This window comes from Nyctibius grandis, chromosome 1 (genome assembly GCF_013368605.1).
Source record: "Nyctibius grandis isolate bNycGra1 chromosome 1, bNycGra1.pri, whole genome shotgun sequence".
In the NCBI taxonomy this organism is placed as follows: Eukaryota; Metazoa; Chordata; class Aves; order Nyctibiiformes; family Nyctibiidae; genus Nyctibius; species Nyctibius grandis.
The window spans coordinates 11057798-11085476 of record NC_090658.1 but is presented as its reverse complement, the minus strand read 5'-3'; the positions used below and the strand labels follow the sequence as shown (position 1 = coordinate 11085476).

The following is a 27679-nucleotide window of genomic DNA, read 5'->3' as shown; positions in this document are numbered from 1 at the left end:
GCGCGGCACGCGGGTCTCCGCTCCGCCGCCCCGCCCCTTCCCGCCCCCCCCAGCGGTGCCGGTCAGCGACGAGGTGGGTACGGCGGGACAGCTGCCCCCCCCCAGCCCCCCCATCTCCTCCCCGGAGCAGCGGCTGCGGGGAGGCCCCTCGCGGCCCTCCCGCCGCCTGAAGGAGAGGCGGGGCCGCCCTCAGGCCTGACGGCCGCGGGGGGCACGCGGAGCGGGGGGCGGCCGTGCCGGCCTGGCGCGGCCCGGCCTGTCCCGTCCCGTCCGCGGGAGCGGGGAGGAGCCGTGTGGGGAGCCCCGGGGAGGCGGGCGGCCCAGCCCGGCGGGGAGGGGAGAGGAGGGGAGGGTTTGGGGGTGGCGAAAGCCGGGGCGCGGCGGGTCCGCCTCTTTCATTGATGAAATTTAAATTCCTCGGGGTTTGCCTCCCGCCCGCCGGCCCGGGAGGGACTGCTCGGCTGAGGGGGCCAGCGCGGCGGGCGGGCTGCTCCCAGCGGGGCCGGGGCCGCCGTCTCTCTCGCTTCCCCGCCGCCGCCGCGCAGCTTGCTCGCCCGCCGACGGCCAGCCCTCCCTCCGCAGGGCGCGGGGAGGCAGCCTGCTCTCCCGGCCTTTCCCTTCCCAGCCTTGGGGTACAAAAAACCCCAAAACAACTCAGTCTGTATTTATAAGAGAAAAGTATTTATTTTAGTAAAGAGCGAAAATGTCGTCTTTTGTGACAGGTAAGCTGACGTGCTTTGTAATTTTTTTTTCTTGACTTTTCAGCTGTATATGTATGGATCTCTGGGTTTGTGGTTTTTTTTTTTGCCGTTCTCTCCTTTCCAGCAGCCTGGTAGAGCGCAGGCAGCGGTAGGTGTAACAGCCCGATCGGCAGCCGAATTGCGATGTTCAAGGGCTTCCTCAAAAGTGTTATTCGTTATTTGGCAGCGGGGCCTCCGCCGGTTCTGCTCTGCTCGGTTCGCTTCCCTCGGGGACGCGTGGCTCTCCCGTGTGGTACAGGCAGGGCTCCTGTCCACGGCTGATGCACGGGCAGGATCTGGACTGTAACAGGGGGGTCTTGCCAGCACAAATGTCCCCTCTCCGCTAAGCGGTCTGTTAAACTTGGAGGAGGAGGAGTGCTGAGGTCAAACGTCTTACTTTTTTTCAGAGGCTTGAGTGTATTTTGGCATTTTCTGATCCCCATAGGCTCCGGCACTCTCCTTTGCTCTCCACATGTGTGAGCGTGTGTGTACGTGGTCTGAGTTTCAGATTCCTTTATTGCGAAACAGGGAACCAGGCAACAAGAGGTCATTTCGGGAAGAAAAATGACTTTGGTGCATTGCTGTGGCAGTTTTTTTCCCTGTCTCTCTGATATTCCTAATAGTGCGTGTGTGCTTTTTGTAATGAAATCCGTGCCTGTAGGTTTCCTTAACATAAATCCATGCAAGCCTCTCAACAAATGTAACGCTGCCTGTCGAAAGAACATGAGTAGGTTTTTTGCTATATGAACTTGGACGTTGCAGGCAACCGAGAGCCTTCGCAGGCTTTGGGAAATCACTGTTGCTCACCCAGTGGATGTCTAGGACTGTGCAACACTTGCTGTGTAAATGCATCAACTGTCTGTGAATGTCCTGTGGCACCTGGGCAAAATGCAGAGACCTGAAGGGGGGGAAGCGTTACAGCCACGTTGCTCAACCGGCCGCTCTGAAAGTTACCAAGATAAGCCCCCTCTTGCTGTGAAACAAATTACGAAAATAAGTTCTGAATTGTTATTTTTAAATGGTATTGGATTTTCTCAGCCTACTGCTGAAGGTAGCCATCTTGCAGGCAAAGTGATATTATTTATGAAACTGAAAGCTGGAGAAACCAGTGTAAAGATCATAACCAGTTTTTAAAATATTACCACAGAATTGACAATCCTAAAAGCTTTTGAAAAAAGCATGCGCCATTTAAGTACTCTTTTATCGGGCCAATAGTACTAAAACATGTTGCCAATGTCAAGTGATATTTTTAGCCTGAGGATTGGCTGCTAGACTGAGAAATCCAGCTGCGTCTGGCTGTAACACCTGAACTCTTGGTGCGCGCAGCTGGCAAGAGCGGCTTCCTAGGTTGCAAACTTCTGAGTTAGCTCAGGCTAACGTGCTCATCCGTTAAGGAGAGAGCGAGCCTATAGGTTTCGCTTCCTGTATGCTTCAGTCCAGCATACGTTCACAAATTTGCCACAAATTTGTAGGAAAAGAAAAATGTTTGTGAAGGCTGAGTGGGTATGTTCAGTTCGAAAAATCAAACGAAATAATATTTATTAGCATTGCGCATTATAGTGCGAGTATTTAAAGAGATTTTTATCCTTGTCAGGGACAAAAATTGCCTTGAGCTTTCAGCGGAGTTAGTGGAAGTTAAGGCATTCACTCTGTACCCTCAGCACAGGGTTCAAGGGTAGAGCATTTGAAGTTCAGCTGCGTGTTTTAACTTACTGGCCATGCTTCTTGATTTTTATGCAAGTAGTCTGGCTCCAAGGAAACCTAAATAATTTTCTGCTGTAAGTCTTCCTGTATACTTACTTGCATTGCAAAAATGATTACAATTCATAACCCTCAGCCCAAAAGATTTCCAGTTTTTTAATGAGAGAGGGGAGTTCTTGCTTCATTTGTCCCATGACTCCCTTCTGTGCTGGGTCCTTGTATACTAAGTACCAAGGCAGTGAAGTTCTCTTCTGTGTGAATTAATGAACAAAACTAATCAATCTTTATGCATTCTCTGCTTTTAATGTAGAATAAGAGGAGGGACAGCAGAAAGGAAATACGTGCAGACCCCTAAGTAAGGGGTTATTGTGCTGTTCTGTTCTTGTTAAGTTTTCCTGTCCCTTATTTTCTTTCTGATAATGTACAAAGATCTCCTTTTTATTAGCTTGATCTGATTGATCATACTTTGTTTTTTCATATGTCAGTTATAAAGTTATATATCATAAACCTGCAAATAATCTGCTGTATGCTGTAGTTCATGCTGTGAGGGCAGGGGCCAGGTTAGCAGTGAGAAGAGGGCACAAAAGCACGCTAGAAATAGCTGTGGGGGCAGGAGGGTTTGGGTGAAACTCCACGTCAGACGCCACTGCAAACTCTTAAAGAGCTGTCCTTTCTCTACGACTTGAGAGGAAGCGCTTTCTACTGAAGATGTTACAATAAGGTATCCTGGGTGGTCATTTTTGCAAAGCCCGGTGTTTTCTGAAGCGTCAACTATTTAGTCATGCTCTTCTGTTCTGTGCTAATTTCCTGCGTGGGCCGGTCCCCCGAGAGTCTTCTACTACCTTATCCCACCCTTTTCTTCCTTTAGATGAGTGTTCAAGATTGCTGGTCCCGTAAAAAGGGGCTTAGGCTGAAATCTGAGGCATTGGTTGCAAAATAGCTTGGAAGAGGCACTTCTTTTTAAAAATAGTTTGGGATTTTATGGCTACATGTACCCTTGGAAATCTCTTCCTGCAATTATCCAACACCCCTGCCTCCCATCTGATTTTTAGAGGCACAGTAACTACTTTTCATTATAGCCTTAGGAAATTTGACTTGCTTGTAGGAAATAATTGCTTTCAGATATGCAGTTGCACTGGCCTTTCTACTTCCTTGTTGCTGCTAGAGGGTGAAAAGGGAAATCAGCCTTCACCTTGGCTGTTAAATGTAACAGTAGCTCATGTTAAAGGACTGCAGTTGTCTTTCTGCTAGCAGTAGGCTGAGGTGCATAAATAACCAGCTTCTTCCCAAAAACTCTGAGGGGCAGCGACACAGGAACAACTAGTGTTGAGTTCGTTCGTTTGGAGCGGATGCACCGACGCTGCTGTTTTGGTCCTGCTTTGGGGAGCCTTTAGAGAGTGCTGTAGATCCCCATCCAGTCCAAATCCTGGTGGACATCTCTTAAGATAAATGCTTAAAAACCTCTGCTGTGCGATGGCACGTTAAAAGCAGAAAAGCTTTGTGTTGCTGTTTCTCTTGGCTGCTTAGCTACAGTATTCAAATTCTTACAGATGCAGAATAGATACTTTTCCTGCACCAGGCAGACACATGTTTTTATGGACTCCAGCCGTGTCCTTCCTCTCTCTTTTCTGAAACTAATAATAATAGTACTAATAGCACTAATAATGCTCTCCCCAGGCAGCCGTGCCCTGGCATGTTGAATCTGGATGAGACCGAGTGCTTGCAGTAGTTGTTAAATGGTCAACATAAAGGCTAAATGTTCTCTGTTGCCAATGAAGGGTGCAGCCAATAGCACCGGTAGCGTTGGCAGTCTGGGTTTCGGTAAGAGATGTCCCATCTAGCTGGCTGGTCTGCGTGCCTGATGCTTGGTGTTTGGAAAAAGCAACAGGTTTGCTTTGCTTCTCTGCGAGGACATTGGTGATGAAGTGCATTTAGCATTTGCTTATTAAGTTGTGGAGAATTTATAGTATTATTAAAGAAAAAAACAAACTAGGACATTATCATGCATTTACTTTTATGATGCCTTTTTCTTTTGATTTGTTTATGATGTTACTTAATCTCTAAATGCTACTGGCTGGTAGATACAAGTCTTTTGGCTAATATGAGAGAACAAGATTTTCCTACTTACATGGCAGCCCGGGAAAGTTGCTAGCTGGCTTTGCCTTACTTAGCCTCAATGTGTTTAACAGCACAAATGACGGTCTCTGTTGAACACTTGATATTTGCAGAGTTTCTTCCGAGATGCATTGCGTCATATTGGGAGGTTCACATGTTTTACAGGCTGATGAACTGTGAGAAATGGCCACTGTTGTTGTTGCTGTAACAGAAATCATTTATTACAACATGTTGCAGGGAGGATTACAAATGTGGGCAAGTATCTCCTAGCAGTTGTTTCTCTGGAAGTTTTAAACAGTGTTTCAGTAAGCACCAACCCAAAATGTGTGAATGAAAAAACAGTACATGTAGCAGTTCGATAGGAAAGTATTAAGCTGGTATAGACCTCCTTGTTTTTCTGCAGGAGGAGGTGCTTTGTAATGAAGAGGTGTCAGTTTTTTTACATATTTGACCTGGAAAGATACGCTTAACAGGCTTTCAACTATTATTTTTACTATTAAATGAATCATTTGATTAAAAAAAGAACCTATTGTGCCTTGTACTGTTCATCTTGAGCTGGCGTTTCCCCTGTGTTGCACCACACACAGTGTGTGCACTGCAGCACTTGTCTGTCCCTTTTTTTTTTTTTTCCTCCCCTACCTGCAAAACAGTGCAGTCAGGAAAATGGCTTCTGTGGGCTTCAAAGCAAGGATTAGATACTGTCACTGAGTCTGAGGCTGTGGAATACTTTGCTTAAAAAAAATAAAATCAAATCAAAATTGTATTAAAATGAACTGCCTCTGGCTTTCTTAGACATTCTCGATAGAATAGCCTTTTAATGCATGTTCTAAATAAGTAAACTTTAAACGCAGGTTCCTCTTCTAACGATGTTTTCTGGCAGTATCACTCTGTTCGCTTGCAAAGTTTCCTCATGTCCCTTTTTGCACTAGTATTCAGGGTGTTTCTAAAATCCAGCTATATTTGGCAACACATCACACTGTGTTACAGAGAAGTGATTACTCAAGGGATTTGGCAGAAATTAAATTAACTGAGGTCTTTAGAGAACATACTCAGAATGTCTTTTGAGAACGCACTTGCTTCAGATGCTTTCTGTTGGAAATTAAAGTCGTGTTATCTCCCGTTTCTTTCTGCGATGTGGACTTCACTGTATAGAACATTTGTGTATTTACTTTTTTCACATTTATGGAGCTTATCACTTTCAAAAGAAAAACAAATGCTGAAGTGATAGACGGACTAATTTTCTAGGTTGCTTAGTAACTGAAGTGCGTGCTGTAGTGTGAAAATACTCGTATGATAAAGTAAGGGAATATTTACTGGAGCAAACTGAAGATCATGTGAAAGCGCACTGTAAAAATAATTAAAGCATATGTTTTTATTTGCTTGTGTGAACAGAAGAATACCCTCGATCACAATGTTCTACATAAAGAATTTTTTTTAGTGAAAAGCTTTTTCACACTTTTACTTGCTGAAGTATGTTGATGCGGTAGGCTGAGAGTTCTTTGGCTCTCTAGCAAACAAGTGTACTGCTGTGGGTTTTAGGACATCTCTTGAGATGGATCATTGGTCTTTTGGGACTCTTGAGTTTTGGGAGAAGGTCTGTTCTCCAAGTTACTAAACAAAAATGTTTCAGATGCTTCACACACCCCCCCCCCCCCCGCCTCCTATTCCTGGAGCATTAGCACAGTAATAAAATGAGACGAGATTATGAGAGTTTATTAATTTTTCAAAGAAAATTGAAGGCTATTTATAGTCTAATTAAGCTAGTTTTCTTCTTTTCCTTTTAACCCGGGCTTTTGTTTTTATTTAAGATTTCAGCAAAGCAATGTCTCAAGCTGGCACTTCACAGTTTCAGGAAGTCATTCGACAAGAGCTGGAGTATTCAATGAAAGTAGAACTTGATAAGATACTTGCGACTGCATCTTCAAATGAGCTAGAGGTAAGGAGCACAATGTGGACGCAACTCAAAGCATGAGAAATTAGATGCAGGAAACTGAGGCAAATATTATACAGGGAGACAAATCACAGAATACCGCGATCCTTTAGGACGTGCTCTGATCTTGTGTGGAAGAGTAGCCTGGATACACTGTCAGCAGGAGACTTTCAGTTCCGTATAAACTGGGTGGCAGAGTTATTAAGTGTTTAATCATCTTTGGTTATTAAAGTTTCTGTGTAATCTTTAATGGATTATAGAAAGGGAGGGTAAAGCTGTTGTCCTAAAAATTGGGCCAAATTCTAATGGGTATGGTTTTGACTAAAGACTTGTCTTTTAGGTATCCAAGTTGGTTTTGTACCTTGAGTTTTAGTGGAAATGAGCTTTTGGTACCTTTTAGAATTTTATTTAAATTTTAGCGTGTCTCTACTTCAGTGCTGATAAAATTACTCTTGCGAATAGATTGTTGTCTTTTTTTAGCCCACACCCAGGGCTAAACACTAAACAGTTGTTCTCTCACCCAGTGTCGCTTCCCTGACTGAGGAAGGGAATTGGGAAAAGGAGGGAGACTTGTGGGTTACATTTAAACAGATTTAATAAAAGTAAAGAAACCAATATCAATAGTAATACAAAACACACGAAATTATACTTAGCCACAGAGTGCTGGTAGGTTGCTCCAGGGATAGCAATCGTTGAGAAGGAGAAAAAGGGAAGAGAGGAGAACAAAAAGAGCCCCCCCTCCGCAGCAAGCTTTCCCTTTTATATAATGATATAGAACACACCTGTGGGCCAGCCTGGCTCAGCTGCCCTGGATTTAACTGCTAATGGCCTTGATCACCATACCATGGCTGGCCACAGACTGAAACAAAATGGAACAGAAAATTGATTCTGTAAATTTTATCCCTGCAAAACCAGGACAATTGTACATGAAGTTTGTAGAAATGCTTTTGTGATTGAATAGGTATGCATTAAATACCAGCATTAAATAATGCATTTCTTCTTTGTAGCATGCTAAAAAGGACCTGGAAGGATTTAAGAAGCTATTTCATAGATTCCTACAAGAAAAGGGACCATCTGTGGACTGGGGGAAGATTCAGAGACCTCCAGAAGATTCTGTAAGTTGTGATGAAGTGACAGTCTGTAGGAACATAAAACTGATAACTGCTGCCTGTAGCAAATAATGTAGTCGCCCATAGAATGGATGCGGCTGCTGTGGTTCTGTAAAATCACGTAGGACAACACTTTGGGTTCTAACTGAAAAGTAATTATTTATTAACATATGTTGTATGTGTTCCTGAACATCAGGTCCTGCTTAACATATGTATCAAGTTCTTCGCTGTCATTTTGTTAGCTGTTCTTTGAGCAGGAGAACAAAATGGGACAGATGCTATCTTACCATTTGGTACCTTCTCTGGAGTAAATGGTAACTTGTGTTAGAGAAGTAGGTAGGACCCTTGTTCTCCTTTCCTGCCCCTGAAAGAAGGTTGCATATCTCAGATGAGGCTCTTTCCAGCAATCCATTCTGCTAAATAATTTGAAAGGGACATATGGCAAGTGGGCTGCGTTATATAGCTCATTTAGCAACTTCTGTAATCTACAGCAGCTCAATAAAAGCAAGGAATCTGAAACAAGTAATTGACTGTGGGGGTTTTTTGAGCGTAATTTTCTAATGTCATCTATGTTGTTACAACTTATAACCTGCCACTTGATCTGCTGCTGAAAAAGCACTAAATATTTTTTTCAGCATTGTTTAGTACTGAAATAAACACTTCCTATTAAACCTAGCCTCATTTTATTGATTCATCTGTGGCCCTAGGCTGTCTTTTGACTCTTCCGTAACTAACAGTATAGTTGTGCTACGAATTCTTGCTTTTCCCGGTGTAGCAATCTTGGCATATTGCAGGACTTCTGTGTCCTCACACATTTGTGGTTTCTCTTAGCCTCTCTGTGGTGATTCAATCGAGGCTCTGTTTGCAACTGAAAGGCCAGTTACTTCCAGAAGAGATGCAGTACTGCTCTCTAAAGTGTTGAAGAATGACGCTGTTTTAGAGCAAGTCTAGGGTTTTTCCGAGGTTGAGTGTTTTCTTTTAACTTCAAAAACATGTGATGTCTCTCTCTTCTGTATGATATCACTGAAGTGTTGCTTTGGGGAGAAAAATTCATCTTCAATAAAGCAGCCAAGGTGAGAAATTTGAGTTTGAGATTACATGACTTACAAGGAAGGCTGAAGAAAAGGGGGTTGCTTTTAGTCTAGAGGGGGTGAGACTCTGGGGAGTGATATGTCTTTTAAATATGTAAAAGGGTAGTTGCAACAATGAAAGGAATAAACTGTTCTCTGTCTCAAGATAAGGCCTGGGATTAAATGACAGCAATTTGATGCAAGTGAATGGGCTGCTTTGTGGAGAGGGAGAGCTATTGTCTATTTTTAAAGTTTTGCTCACCTTCAGCAGAAAAACTTCCAAGTTCTGTAAAGTACTGAAAATTACTGGGTAGGACATTGTGAGCAACTGTCAAACAGGAGAGTTATGATAAGACACTGAAATAGGCTGATGGGAGATTCCCAGGCAAGGCAAGCTGTTTAAAAAAAAAAAAAAAAAAAAAAAGTTAGCCAAAGGTCTAACTTAAGGTCACAGAGGGCTGGAAGGAGGGCAAGATTAGAAAGAGTCTCTCTCTTCTTCCTTACGGCCTGCACTAGCTCACTTTCATCTGTGTCCCTTAGCTATGTAGTAACTTTTGACCAAAAAGGAAAAAAACAAACCCAAACCAGTAAGATTCCTGCAAAATCAGGTCAGTTTGGCTTAGGTGAGATGCATGCATGATCTTGGAGGAAATTTTGCTTCCTAGCACAAACTCCAAATCAAATAATCATACTTGATAAATGTCACGGAAGAAAACTAGGGAAAAATACCTGCAAACAAACATCCTTCTATACCTTCTTCACTTCATAATAAATCTCTCTTCTTTTAGGATTCCGTGGATAAGTTCATAGAGACCTCCTGATCTGGCAGGAGGTGGGTTGAGCGCTCTTAAAAACTGAGAGCAAACTTAATGTTCTTGAGTATTTTTTTTTTCTTTCTTTTTTTTTGCGGACCATGAGAGTTCCATTTTCCTGCCAACCTCAGACCCTGCTTGTATTTATCCCGCCTCCATCACCTTTTTTTTTATGTCATGTAGGGGACATACCATGGAAAGTGAAAGGTGTCTGACATGAAATGTTTTTCAGGTGACCTGTAGTGTAACTTCTCCCAAATTATACTTTCCTGGGGGGTATGAGTTATGGAATTATTAGACAAAAATTAATTTATTCAGGACCAGAATTCCAGAATTATCAGTGTAACTACTACAGGTAGGAATACTAGGAGGTTTTAGAACGGGTAAAGAGTGATAATTTTAGAAGGGCTTCAGAATAAAAACTGCAGTACTGAGTTCTTTGGGACATCCATCTGTGACTATATGCAGTTTTCCTCTGAGTGCTTTTGTTCAGCTCTATTTGAGCTTTTTCTTTTCCTAGCTATAAAACCTCACAGTGTACTCTCCTGCTGGTCTTGTTAGAACAGCACAGAGGATGGTGCACACAAGACTCGTTTGGAAAGTTGGTTGGTAGTCTTGCAAGTGATGTATAATTGCCTGTTCAGACAACCTTGTTTTATGAGGTGGTGGGGTGCTCGGCTGCTTTTGAGAGTCTTGCACTCCCAAGTGTCATGGCCTAGAAAGCAACGACCTACTCTCCCCAGTGTGAATTTATTTGCGTGTGATTGTTTTGGAGAGTTGATTTGCTGCCTGATCAGTCCAAAGCAGTGAGGATTCTGGCATGTGTGATCTTCAGCTGATATGTAGAGCTCAAAGTATCTATTTAGGTTTTTATGTGTGTATATACATACATACACACAGGTGTGTTTGTCTATATATTTATATATATCTAAAAAAAATAAAAGCACCCAAAAAATGTGACAAAGTTGGCTGTGGGGTTTTTTTTCTTAACAGCTTAAAAATGTTCATGAATAGTTTATTGCACTTATAGGCTTTGTCTTTTTATTTTCTATTTTACATAAGGTACTTCTGAATTTCAGGTTAGGTGGGAAGGGTGTTTCAGGCTTTTGCCCAATGCCATGGGACTGCGCTATGCAGGAGCAGAACTTCTGATCAGACTTCTTTGGGTCATCTGATGTGTTATCCGTTGTACTTGTTCTTTGAATGTAGTTTTCTGCTCTATCCTGAAGCATCTGCTGACAAGTAAAAGCTCCTGTCAATAAATAGAAACAGAAATTATTGTCTTGTAATATTCCTCCATTTTTCTCTGCAATGGGACATTTCATCCCTGACCTCCATGTTTTCAGTGTAACAACTAATACCAATGGGCAAGCAAATTGTAAGCTCCAGACAACGATAACAGAAGATTGAACCCATTTCACACTATATTGATGAACTTCTGACTTGTTTTTTCCTTACAGATGCTTTTGCTTCCATGTGTCCAAAGGCTTACAATGATAGCTGGCATAGTTAGGACCCATTACTGTTAAAGTCTTCAGAGAAGAAAGTTCTTAGAGTGCTGGTTAACAAGGAGATGAGGTAAAGAATGTGGGCATGGCAAGGGTAATGTAATCCAGTTGATGCAGATTGCGGTGATCTGTTTGTTTGAGTTGGAAGCAATAGCAAAGTCCTGCTGGGAGGCCTCTGAGGAAACTGCAGTGATCAAGTTAACCTCAGAATAGCATGCAAAACCTCATCTAGGATGTAGAGAGAGCATCCAAAGCAATGTGAGTGTGAAAGGAGCTTGGTTCTAAGAGGTTTTGTTTCCCCAGCGGTCGGATTCTTGTCTGCAGTTCAAGTTATCGTCTCAATGAACTATATCATGAAAGAAAAGAATGTCATGCTCTTACTCAGAAGCAAAATGTCTTCCTAAGATTCAGGCCTGGAAAAAGGTTGCTAAGGGTTCACTTGGTGCTATTTCTGTAACTGTCCCTTGGTGCTGAGTAAATATTTCCTTGTTCTGTAAGTACATATTGACTAACATGGGTGTATTCCTTTCCAGTCTACTCATGATGACAGCTCTGATACTCATTTTGTCTGTCTCTGACAAACTCTTCCAAACCTTCTTGCAGTAGGAGTATGCTTCTGAAATCTGTTAGTCAAACTCCCAACATTGCCTCATGCAAACTGTTCTGAGAAATCACTTCTGTGACTTTGTCTGCAAAACCAAAAGAAGCTGGATATGTCATCTTAGAACAATCCCAAGCCACAGTTCTGAGACGTGTCTCAAATGAGTAACTCTGTAGTCATGCATCTGTAAGCCATGTCATTCCTGCCCGTTTTTGTTCCTGAAGTATTTCCCCATCAGTGCTTACTTGTCAAGTCCACTGTTCCAAACCCTTAGAGCAAGAATTGATTTTATTACTGTGGAGTACTTCTTATGCTTGTGTGTACGCTCATAGGTGATGAGGTAGTTCTGTGTATTAGTGCCTACACATGACTGGAACTGCTAAGATGACAGCACTGGCATCCAGCAGTCCTGATACTGCAAGGATCCTGCTTGAATTTGAGTTCTTGACATTTATTATTCTCTGAATTAAAGACCCGTCAAGATCCAGGGCTTCATTGCCAAGTTGTCATTTCCGATGCCTATGCCAAAAGAAACTGAAATGTTTAGCGAGGCTGAGTTATAAATTTTGTGTTGCAGCTGATGCAACATGCAATGAACTAAATTCTTGATGGAGGGCCTGGATGGAACCGTTAATTTCATCAGGATTTTACTCTGAGCTTTCTGCATAAGCTAGTTTCAGGCATGGTAGTGAAGGCATAAAAGGGTAGTTGGCACTTTAGCAAAAGATTTCAAGGCAGTCTGGCCCTGAACTGAGCGGCAGACTTTCTTCTCTTTGGAGACCTATATTGTGAGAGATGCAAGAAGAACGTACTGAGACTTGAAAGTTGAAATAATTTTTTTGGCAGTTCAGACAGCGTCTGAACATTGTGGATGTGACTTGCATACCACCCAGCTAAAGCTCAAACCTAAGTGTTTTAAATCCATTTCCAGTCTAATACAGAGTGGTATTGACCTTAGAGTGGATGGGAAGTGATGGCAGGGAGTGAGGATCTAGTCACATTCTCTCCCAAACTGCCCAGCACCAAGTGTAAATCTCTGTAGATCCTGCTGGAGGTGAATCGTTCATTAAGCTTTCTGATGTACCTTCAGTGCATTAAAATCAGTGTTTATCATCTCTTTGTTAATGAGAAGAATGGTTGTTTTTCAGGGTGTCTGCCTAGCCTGAACACGACCTCTGTTCTTGACAAAACACAGCAAGATTCTGCTTGTTGCACACTTCTGTTCCTGAAAAGTTCTAGGCTGCCCTGACCCTTGAGTAACTAATTTCCATATTGACCTTTGGGAAGTAAGGGTCTGTGGGTACGGGGATCATAAGGATCAGTGTAATTACAGAGTAAAAAAAAGTGCTTAGTAGTTCAGGCAACAGTCTCTTAAGAACTGAGAGAACGTGTGCATATGTGTTAATTCTTCTCAGTGTGCACTTGGAATTGGATATCTGCCGTCAGTTCCTACACTCATGACCTCTTGTGCTGTATCAGCTGTCCCTGCCTTTCTGTGACAAATCCATGCTGGTAACCTTCAGGATCTTTTACCTTCTATAGTTTGTTCAGATGCATCCTGCAGCGCTGAAATGCTATATCCATGTCCTGCCCCTCTCATTTATTCTGCATGTTTCCTTTTGAAAATACAGCACAATAAATGAACTGTGGATAGAATAAACTAACTATGAACAGATGGTATTCCTGAACAGATATGCATTTGGAATAAGAGAGGGATTGCAGTAGATCAAAAAGCTCCAGTTCTGTTTGATTTTTTGCATACTAACATTCTGCAAACCTGCTTATATCAAAGATCCTTGCATAGTATCTAGAGGATTGTTAAAGGATTTTCTTGTAAGTAGTCTTCTTTTTAATGGAAAGGAAGGGTAAAAGGAAAGAAAGGGATGCATGAGATGCAAAGGGCTTTGTTCTCCTGCATGAAAATCATTTTACCTCGAGGTTATAGAATGTGCCTCTGTTATTCTTGTCTAGCACGGCCATAGCTGTTGTAAGGTAGTGCTTAAGGTCCTAAATTCTCTTTGTGAGAGCTTGGCATGACTGGTGAAAATGGTGCCATTTCCAGTTGGAACCGGAATAGTGCAATTCTTTGTATCCTTCCTTTCTCCATCCTCCCCCAGCTTCCACTTAGTAATAAATCTCAAATGAAGAAAGTCTCATTCTGTTAAAGGTTCCTTTGACTTGTTCTATTCTCTGGATCTGCAATGAGTAAATGACCAGATCTGACATGCAAACCTGTTGCTACAGCTCAGCTTGAAGCTGTGGTTTTCATCCAGGCGTTACTGGCCACGGTGACCTTCAGATTCTCTCCCTCGCACCTGCTTCATTCCTAATAGCCTCAGAAAATGTTCATGGCAGTCTGTGAGCGTGTGTGGCAGTATAGTGCCCATGCAGCTACCATCCTGTTCAGGATTGCGTGAGGCAATGATCTGTGGGAACAGATGAAGTCGTTTTATTTGCCACACAGTCCTGTTAAGGGAGTGCTAAAGCCTTCACACAGAAAGTGTGGTGGATGCTGTTTTAATAGATGACTTCCTGATAGATGCAGGCAGTGCTGCTGCCCTGGCTTTGGTTTGTGTTATTTCAGTCATGCTGATGTGCTCTGTTGCATGAACACAAACATCTGGGGATGCTAAGGCATCGCTGATGCAAGACCAGTCTAGCGTGTGCCTCTTTTTGGTTGCAGAACCCCTTGCTGATAACTAATTGCTAGAGCTGCTGTTGCTGCTGTCGTTGTGCAGCGTTTTGCTTAGGTCAGTTGCTTCTGTTTTATGGAGGGCACGCTATGCAGGAACTTGGGTTTATTGGCAACAAGCTCCATAAACCTCCAGCGTTTAGTGATATTTTCAGGTCAGCTGTAGCTGATTGGCAATCCCTTGAGGCACGGTTACACGAGTGATAAAGTTTTTATTTGTTTGTCGTGAAGATTGCTATACAAGCTTCCTTTTGAGTAGACTTCATAATCTGGCCTTTTGTCCAACTAAGGAAAGATACTGTATGTATAATCTGTTTTCCCACTTCCTCATACCCGAAGCGGCTGACTTATGTAGTCCTTATTTACTGTCACCTTCTAATATTTTCAAAAGAGCCTGCTCCAGTTCAAAGAGCATGCTTGTGTGTGTACACACAGCACATGCATATATGGTAAGCCCTGTGTGTATATGTTCTGTTTTCTTTTTTTTTTTCCCCCTAAATATTAGTCTCCTAGTTCTCTGCATTGCACTTCCTGGAAGAAATGAGCTTCTCAGCTAAGTTATAAATAAAACAACACTGCAGAATGAAAGCTTTCTCTGTCTTAATTTAGCTGAATAACTCTATTGCCGGTCATAAGTTTCCTGGTGAAGGGCTGTAGTGTTCCTCTGTAACATAAAGTGCTTGTGTGGGCAATCTGAAATGGTCCTTTTTGGTATAGGTAGATGTGAGTATTTAGGAAGTGGCTTCGACACGATGTTTATCTAGTTTGCTATGGCTGCCCCAGCTTAGTAACTTTCTCACCCTGCTATTCTTTCAACAGTTGTTTATGCATGTGGTAGAATTATGTTGGAAACCAGGACAGATGCAAGTGACAAGCATTAGTAGCTTAGTAACCTTTGGATGATGTGAACACAGCTCAGGGCCCTGGAGAGCAAGCTCCACTTGCAGAGGAGGAAGAACAATATTTGAGAATGCCTGGAGAAACGTAGGTGCCTGCCATCACTAAATGGAGAAGAAACAGGAGGGATATTTCCTTCAGACCTCACAGGTGGAGAGGTCCAGTTTCTCACCTTACAGCTAGTCTTGAGTATTAAGCTGCTATTGTTGATTTGACTTTTCCAGTTGTCCACCTGCCACTGCTTCTGGTGGGGTGGAAGGAAGAGTACAAGCCCTGTGGAAATAGGGTAACCATTACTAGGTTGGTCCTGATTTTGTTTCCTCTTCACCCCTTTAAGGAGCAGGAAACATCAAGGCTGATGTGTTGTGCATCTTTGATGCAGAGAACATGCAACTTCAAAACCAAGCAAATCAACAGCTACTGGTTTGTTTCAAGATGTTTTACATCTTCCCCGTGTAACATTACAACTTAATATGAATGTAGATGTTGCTGTTTATTTACCAAAAGTCTGAGTACAGCTAAACTTTTTAAAAATATTGTGAGTTGTTTAGACTTTTATGAATGAATCTTCCGCATTACAAAGAGGCACAACAACAGATAGCTGCCTAAACACCCAAACTCATTTTGTAGATCTCCCAGGATGCTGAGCTCCCACCTTTATAGACACAACCCCCCAAAAAAAAAAATCTCTTAAAAGCCTTACCTCAGAGAGACCTAAGGGCAGATGCTGCTGGAGGAGCTGATGGTTAGGAACTGGTGCCTGCTCCCCAGAGTGCAGCACTGCAGGGCAGGCTTGGCATGGGGCAGACCTGGGTATAGGGCTGGATCCCATCACAGCCCTCCTGGGAGCTGCTGCCAGGCTGTTGCCTTCCAGGGAACTGGGCTGCACCGTGATGGGGCTTTTATCCCCGGGCTCTGTCATAACTGAACTGCTCTGGAGCCACGTTTGGCTGCTCCCAATTTTACTTATCTTGGGTTACGCATCTTTTAAGCCTTTGCCGAAGCAGGACTGTGGAGATGTTTCTGAAATGCTGCTGTTAAATTTAAAATGTGAAGAAGAATGTTTTGATAAGATGTACTGGTTTGACATTTGTGTTACTGGGCATTAACTGTTATCTTCTGCAAAGTCTCACGCCTGAGCCCGGTGGTAGAGTTTTGTACTGGAAAACTGGCAGTTTGCTTGGTGTTTTATTCCCTGTTATTTCAGGTCTGGTTTAGGGTCTTTTGCCCCTCTGCCCTGGGACTCCATTAATTTCTAGCTGTCACCTTATCTTCCACCTTCTTCCCTCTTATCAACCTCGTCTGTCTCTTTCCTTACTTATTTCAACCTTCTGTCATCTTTGAATGATGCAATTGAGCGGAAATGGTGCTGGGCCATCTTGTCTAGACCATGCTTTTGCCAAGAAAGCTTGGACCAGATGATCTTTGAGATCCCTTCCAACCTGGTATTCTATGAATGTATAACCCGGAGGCAGGAAGCTGCGCCAGGGTTTGGGGTAGAAAAGGGAGAGTGGGAAAAGGCTGCAGTTGGTCAGAGATCGTAACCAGCAAATCTGAGGGAAGCCACAGAGAAATAAGCAAGGCAAAAATGGATGAATATTTCCCTTCTGATCACAACATTTTGTACCCTGTCTGTGCTTCTTGAAGGAATATATATGGCACAATCCTGTTATCTCTAGGCACTGTGTGACTAATTGTGAAGACATGTTTGTGATTAGAACAGTTGTTTAATTTCGTGATACTGCTAGATAGAGAACCTTTTTGCCTGAAATGAATGCTGTCACACCCTCACATGAGAAAGCTGGGCTGGGAAGACTTTACCATATTGCTTTGCTAGCAAAGTGGTCCAGCTAAGATACCTTTCAGTAACATATTTGGTCTATAATAGGAATTAGCATAAATTATGCAGGAATCCAGAGCAATCATTTTGATTTAGTATACTTTTTACGTGGGTCACTTGAGCAATGCACTTATGCATTATTGTCATAAGTGTTGTGCTTGATTTCATAATCTTATGATACAAAGTCGAAACTGAGACACTGGCTGTCAAAATGCTGGGACCCCCCGAAACCTTGTTTGAAAACTGTCTCTCTTAGATATGTGACTGAAATTGTGGCGACGCAGGTAAATTTCTAGGGATCAAAGTTCTGGTTGTCCGAAGGTTAGCGTTCAAGTTAAAGCTTTGGCTGGCAAATTTCCACTCCCTGGTCCTTTATTGATCCACACAGATTTTAGTGACAAAACTGTGTGCTTGTCAATGACTAAAATGGCTTGTTGTTTCTATGGCTAGCATTCTCTGCAGATTAAATGGGAAATAGCATGCCAACATCACTGGCTTTTGTTTAATCAATTCATTTCTTTCTCTAAGGAGAACTTATTATTAGCAGATGACTGCAGCAGTGATTGTGTTACTGCTCGCTGCCTGAGCGATAATAACTCCACGTTTACCTTCTAGCCTGCTGAAAAGAGTGAAATAAAAACTGCTTAACTACCATGTCTGTGACTGTGACTTAGCTGGGAAGTGGTAGCTTAAATACGTAAGATTTTCCTTCTAATTCGTACTCTTACAAGCTAAATTGTATTTATCTTGAATGCGACGCTAACTTTACACTTAGGATAGTCTGTGCATTACTCCTAAAGCCCCTTACCTGCATATGCTCGCTGAGGGTTTTTTGGCATAGGGAACCTCTACTGGTTTTGAAACATGAAGTACAGTTAAGTCTGAACTTACTTGGTAGGTAGGAATGCAAGAACTTTGTTAGAAATGTTTCCATCTACATGCTCTTATCTTTGACGTGCTGGTTAGATCTTAGTATAGAGTCACAAGCAAGTCTGGGTGTTACCTCTTCTCCTGGGAACAGTATAGTCTGGGGGTGCCTGTACTGGGGTACCTGCTAGAAACAAGCAGCAAAGTTCCTGGCATTTTTGCAGAATGTAGCTTTAAAAAATTGCATTAAAAAAAAGTAATTACTAGGCTTACTTGTCAAGCCTCATCATTTTAGTTGCGTATCTTTGTTTTGATGGGTACGTATCACAAAACTATCAAAATTTGTCTTGTTCCCCAGTAACATTGCCCACTGAGCCAAAAATCAAGTCACAACATTGACATATATTTTTAATGTTCAACAGCTAGAGTGTTTCAACAAGGAATCTGGTGCTATTTGTATATTTAAAGTTTTCATATTAGTTAAAAATGTTGTAGTGAGAAAGTAGGACTTTCAAGTTAAGTTAATTGCATGCTTTTTTGGGGTACGTATCTTACGCATTGGGAAATTTTTCTAAAGGGTATGAGTTTAAGCAGTTGCATCGAGATGTTCTTCCTGGGCCAGTTTCCACTGTTTGAGTAATAAGAGTTTAGTTAGTCATTATGCTGTAACTTGTGGAGTGATCTTATCTTTAAATACATACCATGAGCTTTCCAGATCCTGTGTAAGGCAGAATTTCCCTAATGTGAGGGATCTGCTCTAATCTGCTGCCTGTGGCGTACTGGAATGCTGGAACTGTGCAAACTCTCCTCTCTACCCCCACACATCCGAGTAAGAAATATGACTCTTGTTCCAGTGCAATGTGAATTTCCATTTGAGCTCCAGCCCGACTTGCCCAAAGCAAACACTGTTCTGAAAACTACTCTGTATGTATTTGTTTTTGGAAATCAGCTGTGGATCTTACACACCCCTTATCAGAACTAAAATCATTTTCTTGCTGCTAGAATACACACAGCACTGAAACACCAAGGCTTTTCTTCAAAAGAAAATCTCTAGAAGGGCAGGCTAAAGGATAATTGTATTGGTTTTGCTCTAACAGTTTTGGCATGATACTTATCGTTGCATTGTTACCTTTGTTTCTTTGATTTAGGTGCTTTGGATGAGGACACAAGCAATGCCTAATGCAAGGCGTACTGTCACTACAAGCCTGATTTTGCTCTCCATCAGTAGCCCCAAATGTAGCCCATAGGATATATCTGTCAGCAAGGTAGAAGACTTTCTGCAGGGTGTAATGTGAGCCAGATGAACACATCCTAGCAGGATAAGAACTGGGAACTCTCTTCCAATTTGTAGCACACTACCGGGAGAGATGAATTATTACATTGGACCAGTAGTTGGAATAAAAATTGGTTTAGACTGAGTCAAAGAACCAACCGTTTGCCAAGAACGTTGCCTCTGACAACCTCAGTGCAAAGTATCAAAAAAATCTGCAAGTTTAAGCTGCTCGGGGAAGAAAAGTTTTATGTCCTGCGTGTAGGGCCTGTGTTCTTAAATTGTGGTCTGGCTAAGGGGGGCATCTTACTGGAGAATTGAGTTAGATGGCTCACAAGGAGACCCCCTCTCCTCCTGCAAGGCAAGAGGAAGATGATAAGTAGCATAACTGGCCTGACTTCTTCCTTACTATTGAGTAAGTTTCCTCTACCTGGAAGAGCAGACAGAGACGTTTTTTCATCTGGACAAAGCTGATTGTGACTGGTGTCACAAAGTCTAGAGAACTTCTCAAGAGAAGAGGTGATTGTAGTAACAAATTGAGTTGTTTGTATTGTAACAAATCAGGTTATGGTAGACTCATTTTGCAGGTATTCTTTAGTGTCATAAATCATACAAACAAATGTGGGTATTTTTTGCTAAATTTTAAGTTTTGCAGGGTTTTTGGAGAAAGCAATTTCCTTCCAAATATGTGACCACTGCGTTTGGTTGTTTGGGGTTTTTTTGACAGATCCAGCCCTATGAGAAGATAAAGGCCAGAGGACTGCCCGATAACATTGCTTCTGTCTTGAACAAGCTGGTGGTCGTGAAGCTAAATGGCGGCTTGGGCACAAGCATGGGTTGTAAAGGCCCAAAAAGTCTTATCGGGGTGCGGAACGAGAACACCTTCTTGGATCTGACAGTTCAGCAGATTGAGGTAACCTTTGGCGGGCTTTGAAGAGTTGTTGTGGACTCTTCAAGGGATCTGGGCACTGGGACCTAATCTGAAATCCACCTAGAGCTGGAATTCTTGCCAATACAGAAACGCTTTCCCTGACTAATCTGAGGGGAAGTTGGGATCCAGATCTTGTTTGGCGTTATATGCTATGGCCACTGAGTATGCTGGGATTCAGAGTTGTACTTTGGAATAAAGCATTCCTTTTCTTTCTACGTCAGAGGAAGTGAGAGACACTGAGCTTCTCCTGTATAACCCTTTAAGAGATGTCACAGCAGAGGCTTGCCAAAAGGTGGAGGAGAGGGAAACGAGGCCTGGTCACAGTGCTAGTCGTGGAGAATTGCTTTGGAAAGAGTGGGCGTTAGTGATGTGCACAGGCGTGGATAAAAGGGATGGAGCAACTGGCGATTGAACTCTGTCCACTCCACGCATGTTAGCACGAGTGTAATTCAGCCTGTGCACACCCACCCGGACAGTGGTGGCTGTGTCCAGAAACACAAGCAATCCCATTGTAGAGCTGGCCTGGTGTGGCTGACTCCTGGGCTTGTTTCCGACTCTTCCAGGTGCAAGTCTTAAGTTTAGCTTTTTAAAAACTTTTTAAATGTGCGTTAGAACAAAGCTCTTCACAGCAGCTCTGAGCTCCTTGTCGAATTAAAACTCATGCTGGAAGTGATTGCTGGCATTTTCCTCTGAAGAAAGAAGAGTAAAAGAAAGTAACAGCTGTTGGTGTTGAGAGAGGACATTTCAGCTTGTGTTTTTAATGCAGAATATTCCTCAGAATATTCCTCTTACAGCAGATAGTTAAGATGGTCATTAGAGTAGGAAATTAGGTATGCCTGTTCCAGAGTTTCTGGAGCTCCAGTGATTTTTGCCTCAGTGTGGTGTTTGTGTGGAGTGACTTTCCCATGTATGTTAGTTCTATAGCAGACTCAAGTTTATATCCAGCTAATGTGGTCCTAATCCTTTGGTGCTGCGAGCGCTTTCTCAAAAGGGTGATTGCGGAAGTCTCCGACGCCACCAGAGGTTAATGATCCCAAACGCTCCCCAGCAGACGAGGGCGATCTGATACACAAAGCTTTGAACTCATTGAAGTATCTTTTTTTTTCTGCACACTCTATTTTTGATGGAACACTGTTGTGTTTTCTGATTCTTGCCTTTGCTGTGCTGTCCACATGGAAATGCCCTTGTGTATTTCAGCTCCACTTTACAGATGCCCAAATAATTAACGTTGTGACATTTCCTTATGTACTCTTGATACCATTGTCCGTCTCGTAGCCTGCCAAAAAGGCTTAAAAGTGCTTACTGTGCAGAAAAGGTTTTGAAACCTTACCCTGACAGACTGTAGTAATTTGGGGAAAAACATGCCTTTTGTAGTCAATGATAGCCTAAATTTAAAATAATCATTTTATGGTGTCATGCTTTTCAAATTTCGAATCTCAGTGTGGATTTAAAAACAAAGATTATATATTAATTAATATATATAATATATTAATTATATATTTATTAATGTGGGCCTTATCTTTACTACTTAGAAGGATTTGTTTTCCTTTACGTGATTTAGTATCCATTCTGTTGGCATAAGCATCTGTCTTTTATCTCATGCATTTATTATTTCCAGTCTGTTTTATTTAATAATCTATTTCTCCCAAAATCTTAGGTGTCAGAGTTAAAGCTAATAATACATGCTGAATTTACCATTTCTTTCCCATCTCAGCATTTAAACAAATCCTACAACACTGACGTTCCTCTTGTTCTCATGAATTCCTTCAACACTGATGACGACACAAAGAAAATCTTGCAGAAATACAGTCACAGCCGGGTGAAGATATATACTTTTAATCAAAGCAGGTATCAAAAAACTTCTCCCCTTGGGGTGAAAGGAAAAACTAGCTTGCATTTCTCTGTATTCTAAATGGTGTAGGGTTTTAGTTTGAGATGGTATTTGAGATGCTGAGGTAGCAATGGTGTCTTCTGTACCCATGTTCAGTCTCTACTTTGGGCCTCTTTGAAAGACTGAAATGTCAGGGTGTTAAGCAGAGTCAAAGGCAATGTATTAAAATTAAGGGGAGAGGTGTGGGAGGGTCCCAAATGTAAGAATAATGGTGTACTGGATGCTGGCTGCTTGATTCCTGAATTTGCTTTTAGGGTACCTGGGCTCTGGAGGAAGACAGAACATGGCTTCCTTATCAAAACCAAACTCTCATCTAAAGTGGCCGATGATGTCAGGGGTGTGCTTGGCATGCTCTGAACCTGTGTGTCAGAGGAAAGCTGTTTTACAGCACAGTCAGAGAACTGTGGCTTTAAATTCTTGAATGAGAGACTGCATTCTGCAGCTTCTCAGTGATAGCTCAGTATTTGGATGGGTCTTCCCATTCAGAGTGCCTACACTAACCTAGAAAGCAGAGCTTCAAAAGCTGTATGAAAAAGCCCACGTGGTTGCACCTTTACTGTTGTGTTTTGTTTTTCTTTACACGAGTCTGACATCGGTGAGAACTTAACATAATCCGTTATCTTCCCAGGTATCCTAGAATTAACAAGGAAACTCTGCTGCCAATAGCCAAGGACGTGTCTCACTCAGGAGAGAATACGGAGTGCTGGTATCCCCCAGGCCACGGAGATATCTACGCCAGTTTCTACAACTCTGGTCTGCTGGATAACCTGATCGGAGAGGGGAAGGAATATATTTTTGTATCCAATATAGATAACTTGGGTGCCACTGTGGACCTTTACATTCTTAATCATCTTATGAACCCACCCAATGGAAAACGCTGTGAATTTGTCATGGAAGTCACAAACAAAACCAGGGCGGACGTGAAGGTAAAGGGAAATAGTTGTGCAAGGCTGTCCGAATGCCTGGCGTGTTGGTGAAAATCTCAGCCTCTTGTCTCTTCTGTATGCCTGAATTCAGACATACATTAAATCATCTTATAGCTATTTCAGGCACCGTTTAACACATCAGCTGTGATCTAATTTGAGATGCACAAAATCAGCAAGTTTATGAAGATCTAATTCATGGAACAAATTGGATCTAGGTTCTGGGCAACAACGGACAAGGACAGCTTGGATTTAACTGATCCCTGAAAACACAAGTGATTGCTGCAGGGTGCAGGTCACAACCTTCTCCAGACTGTCACACAGGGGTGAAGTTCAGGGATGGTAAAAGCAGAGCACTGAGGGGTGGGATACAGCAGTTGTAGCTCTGCTGACTGAAACTGCCCGAGCTGCTTACCCAGCTGTCGAGGTGTGCCTCGCACAACTCAGCTGGGCACGGCTGCCAGTCTGCTCCTGCCCTAACTGCTGGACTTTGTATAAAGTCCAGGTTTGACAACTTGTCAGATGTTTATGGCACTATCAAACATTTCCATCATGCAGTAATTTGTCACGTAACTGTACTTTGCCTTTATTCTTTTTAAATATGAGGAGGGGGAGGAAACGTGATTTTCCTTGTGTGCATTAGATAGATACTAAGAAAGCTCTGACTATCCTGTAAAACCACAGAAATGCACTGTAAGAACACAGTTCAGGTTACCGAAGTACCACTTGTTTCTCCAGTAAGTGCCACAAATACGGAACTATTAGATTCAATTTAGATTTTTCTCTGTAATCTAGCAAAGTGCTGCTGAAGGTGATTTTTTGACAACAGCAGCACTTGTAAAAGATTCTCCACAAAAAGAGTTAACTGTCTTGGAGTGCTGAAACGTGATCGTTTGACAGTTCTGACTGTACTTTAAACATACTCTATAATTAGTAACCTGGTAGCTGAATGCAAGCAACGTGTTTTCACTGAGGTTCAACTTTAAATGCCCACAAAACAGTGCGCCTGTTTGAGGGGAGGGTTTCTCTGGCATCTCATGAAGAGGACTTAAAACTTCTTCTTTGACCCTTGCAGGGTGGCACGCTTACGCAATATGAAAACAAGCTGAGGCTGGTGGAGATAGCTCAGGTCCCCAAAGCACACGTGGATGAATTCAAGTCCGTGTCAAAATTCAAAATATTCAATACCAACAATTTGTGGATTGCTCTGTCTGCGATTAAAAGGCTGCAAGAGAAAAACGCTATTGACATGGAGATCATTGTTAACCCAAAGGTAATCAGCTAGGAAGAGTTTAGAGGAAACGGGCTCAAAAGAAACTGTTCGTTTCTAAGTAACTAGACAGACTGCTGCCTTCAAAAAGGAGCCAGTCTGTTGGTAAATACAGAGCTCTGACTTCCACTCGTCTCTAGTTCCGAGTGCCATTACCTGTCGGTTGTGTTTATGTGTTTTCTCTTCCAGACTCTGGATGGAGGCTTGAATGTTATCCAGTTGGAGACTGCAGTTGGTGCTGCTATTAAGAGTTTTGAGAACTCTCTAGGGATAAACGTACCTCGTAGTCGCTTTCTGCCTGTTAAGACCACGTCAGATCTCTTGCTTGTGATGTCTAATTTGTATAGCCTTAACGCTGGATCTCTAACGATGAGTGAGAAGCGTGAATTTCCAACAGTGCCTCTTGTCAAACTGGGAAGTTCTTTCACAAAGGTAAACTCCTATAATTATACTTTGTTTTTATCTCTTTGAATGACAATACAGTCCCTAGCAATAGATAAGTAAGTTAAAAGGGAGGTTTACTTTATCTGCCTCTGCCCATCTGGGCATTCCCTTTTGCTCTTTGTGAAGAACTATTAGGCTGTTAGGATACAAACTACTTAACCTGTGTATGGTGTCATACTGCTGTTGGGTGCTCCTTTACTCTGTCAGCTGAGGAGACAGAAGGTGAATTGGGGGGTGTGTGTGTGTGCTCTCTAGAGCTCGCCCAACTTCAGTAGGATGCTGCCCTTACTGTTTCTCATAGTTATCACTGATGGAAATGACAATACTATGTTGCTTTCCAAGTAGCAACTCTTATGTTTGTCAGATGTTGATTCCAGAAAGATCCCTGGAAGGAGTTTTCAAGAAGCTCCCACACTTGTCTTAATCCACACATGGATTTAAAACTGTCTCTGTTCTTTCCTCTCTCCAAAAGGTTCAAGATTACCTGCGGAGGTTTGAAAGTATTCCAGATATGCTGGAGCTGGATCATCTCACGGTTTCCGGTGATGTGACATTTGGGAAGAATGTTTCATTAAAGGTGAGTGTGTAATTGGGATGCTCCTGCAATCAACATGACTGATCTCTGTTCCTCAGTAATTGATCCTGCTTAAATCAGTGCCTTTACGCACAGAAGCACTCCTAGGAATTAAGTAACTGGCCCAAGGATTGCAAGGCTGAACAGCGACCCATATGAATGAGTGCAAGGTGTTACCGCTATAGCTGCTTCTCTGTGCAGCCCCAGCGAGAGCTGAGGTTTGTCTATCAATCTTGAAAATACCCCAGACCTCACAACTCAAACGACCTGTTCAAAACAACACTTACATCTTTGTCCTTTACAAGGCATGTACCACCTCGCCTCCCAGGCTGGCACAACAGCCACAGGCTGTTTCTCATCATTTTTGGGATTCTTGATTTATTAGTAAATGTTGGAGCTGAGCAAATCAGTTTCTCCCTCAAATTCTTCCTTAGGACCTGGCCAATCCTGGCAGAACACTGTCGTGCTCCTGTAACAGTCCAGGCCTGTTTAGCTGCTGACACAGATCGGTGCAAGGTGGGGGCTGCAACAACCAGCACCTGACCTGGCTTAGGCTGTTACAGCCTGCACACTCACACATGTGTAGCTGTTCCCAGCTCCTTCTGTGTATTCACCTGATAGCTGTAATGGGGAGCTGTGCCGTGACACACTGATGTGGGTAATGTTTTTCCACCTAAAAGCAAACAGAGGTGATAAGAGTGCTTAACAGCAAGCACCTGTCTTCAAAGAAGGCATCAGCTCTGCTTGTAAGCTGATAGTATCTATATAGTATGCTGGTAATTACAGTGTTTCCAATATTGCTTGTTTAAAACCTTTGTTGTGGGGCCAAAAAATAAAAAAACAACCAAAACCCCAAACCAATTCAGTCTAAATGCATCCAGGACCTGGCTGTGTTACAGCTGACACCTAACTGGTCCTCCAGCACACACTACTCTTGCTCATTCCAAGCCAACAGGAAATATAAAGTTTCTAATCACTCGCTTTCTTTTCTGTAAATCCAGGGAACAGTTATCATCATTGCAAATCACGGTGACAGAATTGACATCCCAGCTGGAGCTCTACTAGAAAACAAAATTGTATCTGGCAATCTTCGCATCCTGGACCACTGAGTGGGTGAAAGGGCACGGTCGGTCCCGTAGGCTGCTGTACTAAACCAGCCTCGCGAGGGAAGAACCTTTTAAGCATTAGCTATACAAGTACAGAGAGGGCCTATGCTTTGTAATCTTCACAGTACCCTGCAGTATTAATTTAAAATTAATTTCTCTTGCTTATCTTTTTTAAGCAGACACATAGCGCAATGGATGTGCGTAAGTAATGCTTCAGTCCTTAAAGAGATTCTGTAACTCAGTTACTATAACCTTGAAGTGCAATACTGTTTGTCTTGAGGTAAGATGGACAGATCTTCTTCGATAAGAAGGTGAGAGGCTTGCCTCTAACACTTAGGAGTTTTGAATTGCTTGTAACTGCAGAAGTAAAAGCTGTGAAGCAATACATGTGGGACAACACAGTTAGTTAGCTACTCATGGGCCTTTTTAATGAAGTATAAGTTGAAAACCAAAAGTTTCACTACTGCTAAATGGGCTGTTAAAACCCTGTATTATTTCATGTGCTCACACACATTGCAACCTCGAGCCCGCTTTGACCCCCCCCCCCCCAAATGACAACTGGGATGTCCTGTCTCAACTGTATGTTGAGACACGGGGGTCGGGCTGTCAATACCTCCATTTCTGTCTTGTGAGAGTGGGAAGCGTTGGTGTTCCAAACTCGCCCAAAGAATCGAATACCTGAGGTAATGCCTTGGTATCCACGTGTGGTGTTTGCTTTTTCACATCCCATTTAAGACTGGATCTCCTGTTACTATCTGAATCCTTGATCTGCCCTCTTTTTTTTTTTTTTTTTCAATAAATGGATCATGTTGACTACACCTGTGTTCATGTTGTCACAGCCATGTATGTTAATTTATCTTCTCTTGAGTCATTTCTAAATTTGTACAGGAAATAAAATCCCTGTCTTAATCACTATTGATTTCTTAATGTTTCTCTTGTATTTACATGCAGACAACTTTATTTTATAAGCTTAGTATAACACTGGTATGTATCATTAAAGAAGTTGGTCTTTAAAAAAAACAACTGTGATTTTATAGCTTTATTTTGACTGACAATTAATGACATCTGTTGTGGTACCAGATAAGCATGCCTGTCTGAAGCAACCGTAGGCACACACACGCTGTAGACCATTCCATTGTACATCATCGTCACAGGGTTAGGCACTCAGACTAGGGTTAGGTAAAGAGGTGTGAGGTGAAATACACAGGCACTTTTACTTAGTACTAGCAGCCTCCAGTCTTAAAAGGTAGTATTAAAAATTCTTCAATAAATTAAGTTGCAGTTGCACTGTCTTAGCCGTGCAACTTTGTATAAGCAGCCTAAAAGCTTTAAAATTCTTCCTGTCCTGTTTTCTGTGTCCTGCTCTGACTTCAGACACACAGCTTTGT

At 42.4% G+C, this 27679-nt stretch overlaps 1 protein-coding gene across 2 annotated transcripts; it reads left to right on the top strand.

The window, feature by feature from the left end:
* On the top strand, positions 1 to 27206 carry UGP2 (UDP-glucose pyrophosphorylase 2). 2 transcript variants are annotated; one of them, XM_068404046.1, is made up of 10 exons: positions 1 to 73; positions 6365 to 6492; positions 7494 to 7601; positions 19880 to 20065; positions 21798 to 21931; positions 22603 to 22900; positions 23973 to 24170; positions 24357 to 24599; positions 25084 to 25188; positions 26187 to 27206. In XM_068404046.1, exons 2-10 carry the CDS (start codon positions 6379 to 6381, stop codon positions 26292 to 26294), a joined length of 1494 nt encoding a protein of 497 aa, XP_068260147.1. In that variant the 5' UTR covers positions 1 to 73; positions 6365 to 6378; the 3' UTR covers positions 26295 to 27206. The 2 variants fall into 2 exon arrangements, with proteins under 2 accessions (XP_068260147.1, XP_068260140.1); XM_068404039.1 differs by lacking the exon at positions 1 to 73 and adding an exon at positions 421 to 722.
* The last annotated feature ends 473 nt before the right edge of the window (positions 27207 to 27679 follow it).

Bases quoted from the DNA above. Each gene is read 5' to 3' on its own strand.
- UGP2 (XM_068404039.1), top strand. The intron at 7,602-19,879 runs GTAAGTTGTGAT...TTTTTTTGACAG, and splicing joins AGAGACCTCCAGAAGATTCT to ATCCAGCCCTATGAGAAGAT. The intron at 25,189-26,186 runs GTGAGTGTGTAA...CTGTAAATCCAG, and splicing joins GGAAGAATGTTTCATTAAAG to GGAACAGTTATCATCATTGC.